A 3,008-nucleotide genomic window follows, 5' to 3' on the forward strand; every position below is an offset into this window, starting at 1 on the left:
CACACACACACACACACACACACACACACACACACACACACACACACGGCCTTGTACGGGTAAACATCCCAGGATTCCCTAGAGACAGAAATCATCTCCCAACTTGGGTGGGAGGGGAATAATATTTCTTACTAGGTATAGGAGTGGAGTAGAGAGGGTAGTGGAGGACTCAGCAACTTTCAGAGATATGTTAACATTATAACCAGTTTAGGGAACTATGTGTGCCACCCCTCCCCAGTGGATTATGGACCTCTGAAATCTCAGAAGCCTTAGTGATCACACAGAGGGTCCAGGTTCCGTTCCCCAGAGGGAAGGGAAGGGGGAGAAACAAAACTGTTAAAAGCTCAAAGCCCCTCCGGAGAAGAACACCATGGGAGACTCAACTATAGATATTTCTGTCTCTGCAGATTCCGTCAAAGGCAGCTGGATCAAAGTCTCTCAAGGTAGGGGCAATCCCCATCCTAATGTCTCCCTGTTCCTGTCCCCAGACCCTCCCTTTTCCCTATGAGATGATCTCTATTAATTAGCTTGCTGTCATTGTCATCATCATTATACTTTCCCAAGTAGGACACAGAACATAGATTGTGAGAGCTGGAAGGGTCCTTGGAGTATAGAATGCCAAGGCTGGGAGGGACCTTAGAGCTAGGAGGAGAGGGGCCCTAGAAACCACCTGGAGAGGAAGGTGGATTTGCCAAAGGTCTTGCAGTGAGGCAAAGGCAGAGGTGGAGGGTTTAAACCAAGGTCTCCTGATTCCCAACCCATGGTTCTTTCCACAGCACCTCTGCTTCTCATTGTCCTCCCTCCCCTCTTCACAACCTCTCCACTGCCTTTCTGTGGAATCTCCTATCATTTCTGCCCATGTCTTCTCAAGGTCTTCTCTTATGGCTGCTGGTGGCAAGTGTCATAGTGGGATTCGGGGCTGCATTGGGGAAAATGATCTGGCGATTCCTTAGCAGAAGCAGAGACTCTGGTACGTAGTCCCCCAGGACCAGGGCAGGCCCCAGGGTTACACGGTTTCCCTCTTGCACTTCTCCATCCCAGGGCCCTGGTCAGGCCCTACAAGTGGCCTCAGTCCGTCTGAGTACATTAGAAAACTGTGTTCTCAGCCCCTGATGGAGAAAAGAGGGAAGACACTCAAACCTGATCCATAGCTACTTTTTTTTTTTTTAAAGGCAATTGGGGTTAAGTGACTTGCCCAGGTCACACAGCTAGAAAGTGTCAAGCATATGGTCTGAGAACTCAGGTCCTCCTGACTCCAGGGCCGGTGCTCTATCCACTTCACCACCTAGCTGTCCCAACAGCTACTTCTTATTGATCCAATTTACTCTGCTCCCTAATTTACCTTCCCAAAGGGATTCTCTACCCTCAGAGAGAGCTGCATCCACACAGGTCATGTTCCTGATGTTGGAGATGGGGGGATGGTTCAGAGCAGGAGAAGATGGTTGGGAAACTGAAACAGAACCCCCAAAGTTAGCCCTAGAGAAAGGTCTTTGGACTAAGACATTCTTCTGTGTCTCTCCACAGAGAACCACTTATATGGCAATGTTCTCTCCTACCACCCGAAGACTACCACACCAGGCAAGGGCAAGACTCTGGCATGCGTACCAGTGAGGAAGAGAGAAGAGAACCTCTACCCTAGTAGTTTCCCCAAGCCCCTACCCCAGAGTCTCTGCTTGTTCTCCCCCGAACCCTCCCAGACCCACCTGAGCCTGCATCCTGCTAGTTCTTAGCCAACAAAAACAGCTCCCTCCCCACCCTCCACTTAACCTAGGATTTCTCAGCCCAGCCCAGTGTGGGGTTGGGGAGGGGGTCAGCCTCCTGAAAGCAGGAAAGTGAGAGAGGGCTAAGTTTCCCAAAAGCCAGGACGTTGACTTTTCAGCCAAGTCACGGAGGATCCGATGCTTAAACATGAGCTGGGGCTACATTTTTGGAGATGGACGACACGAGAATGTTTTGCTTGACCACGAATATTGGTTACTAGGGGTTTGTTTTTCTTTTTTAATTGGGGAGGGGAGGGAGTAGAGAAAAAAAATGCTTGTTGATTAAAAAAAACAAAAAATCCAACATGATCTGACGCCAGTCTTCTCATACGCCACGTCCATCACGTCCTAGGGGGCCATCTAGGACACTAGCCAAGCTTACTCTCCCCCTTTCCCCACCCCTAATGCCCAGCTGACTTGGTATTCTAATAGTCCCTCCATAAAGCCTAGCATTAAGAAACCAGAGCCCCATGTTTGATGAGGCCAGGGAGGGGTGTGGACTGTGAGACCCCAGGGGACCCAAGAAGGAAAAGGGAAGGGATAGAATCTGAGAGACTGAAATCTGAGGGGTTGGAATTAAGAGGACTTAGAGCTGAGGAAACTAGGATCCTTGCAACTGGAATGGAAGAGACTGGGAGCTGGGAGCTGGGGATATTGTGATACGAGATTGGACTTTGGGGGAGACTTAGATCTTGGAGGCTGCTATCTGGGGAAACCAAAATTGGAGGGGCTGGGATCTGTGGGCTGGTATTGATTAGATAAATTTGAAAAACCTATTATTTGGGGGCTGGAATCTAGGGAAGCTCAATTCTAGGTAGTGGAGACTGGGGAGAGATGAGAGTGAAAGTAAGCTCAGGGGTACAGTGGAGAGACTGAAGGAAGGAGGTGAGCTGACCTGACTAAAAGGACCTTCTGAAAGTCACTTCCTTTCTCCAGGGACAGGGGGAGGCTGAGATCTTGGGGGAGGTAGGATGAAAGAAATCTGGGATCTTGGTTGTATTGGAGGAAGACTGGAATCTGGGGAACTGAGATCCTGAAGTTGGGATGGGGGAAAGACTGAAGCACATGGGAGTCACCATCCCCACATCCTCAAGGAGTAATCCATTTCTAGGGAAATGGCTGAGTGGGTTGGCTTTCTTGGGGACCTTCCTGACATGAGGGGATCAGAGACAGTTCCTCGTTATCCCAGTCTTCAAGTGACTTAAACACTGACCTCTCCACTCCCCACTCACACTGGGCTTCCTTTGG

The 3,008-nt window shown here is 49.8% G+C and overlaps 1 protein-coding gene across 1 annotated transcript in view; it reads left to right on the forward strand.

The window, feature by feature from the left end:
• The window catches only part of TMIGD2 (transmembrane and immunoglobulin domain containing 2), an 8,057-nt gene extending 6,030 nt beyond the window's left edge, over positions 1-2,027 (forward strand). The window contains exons 3-5 of the mRNA XM_027851253.1: positions 408-443; positions 872-970; positions 1,525-2,027. Coding sequence (XP_027707054.1) covers positions 408-443; positions 872-970; positions 1,525-1,730 — 341 coding nt within the window. The 3' untranslated portion in view covers positions 1,731-2,027. The remainder of the gene's footprint in view (positions 1-407; positions 444-871; positions 971-1,524) is intronic.
• The last annotated feature ends 981 nt before the right edge of the window (positions 2,028-3,008 follow it).

The sequence above is a fragment of the Vombatus ursinus genome, unplaced genomic scaffold, assembly GCF_900497805.2.
Source record: "Vombatus ursinus unplaced genomic scaffold, bare-nosed wombat genome assembly UNPS02009173.1, whole genome shotgun sequence".
Classification (NCBI taxonomy): Eukaryota; Metazoa; Chordata; class Mammalia; order Diprotodontia; family Vombatidae; genus Vombatus; species Vombatus ursinus.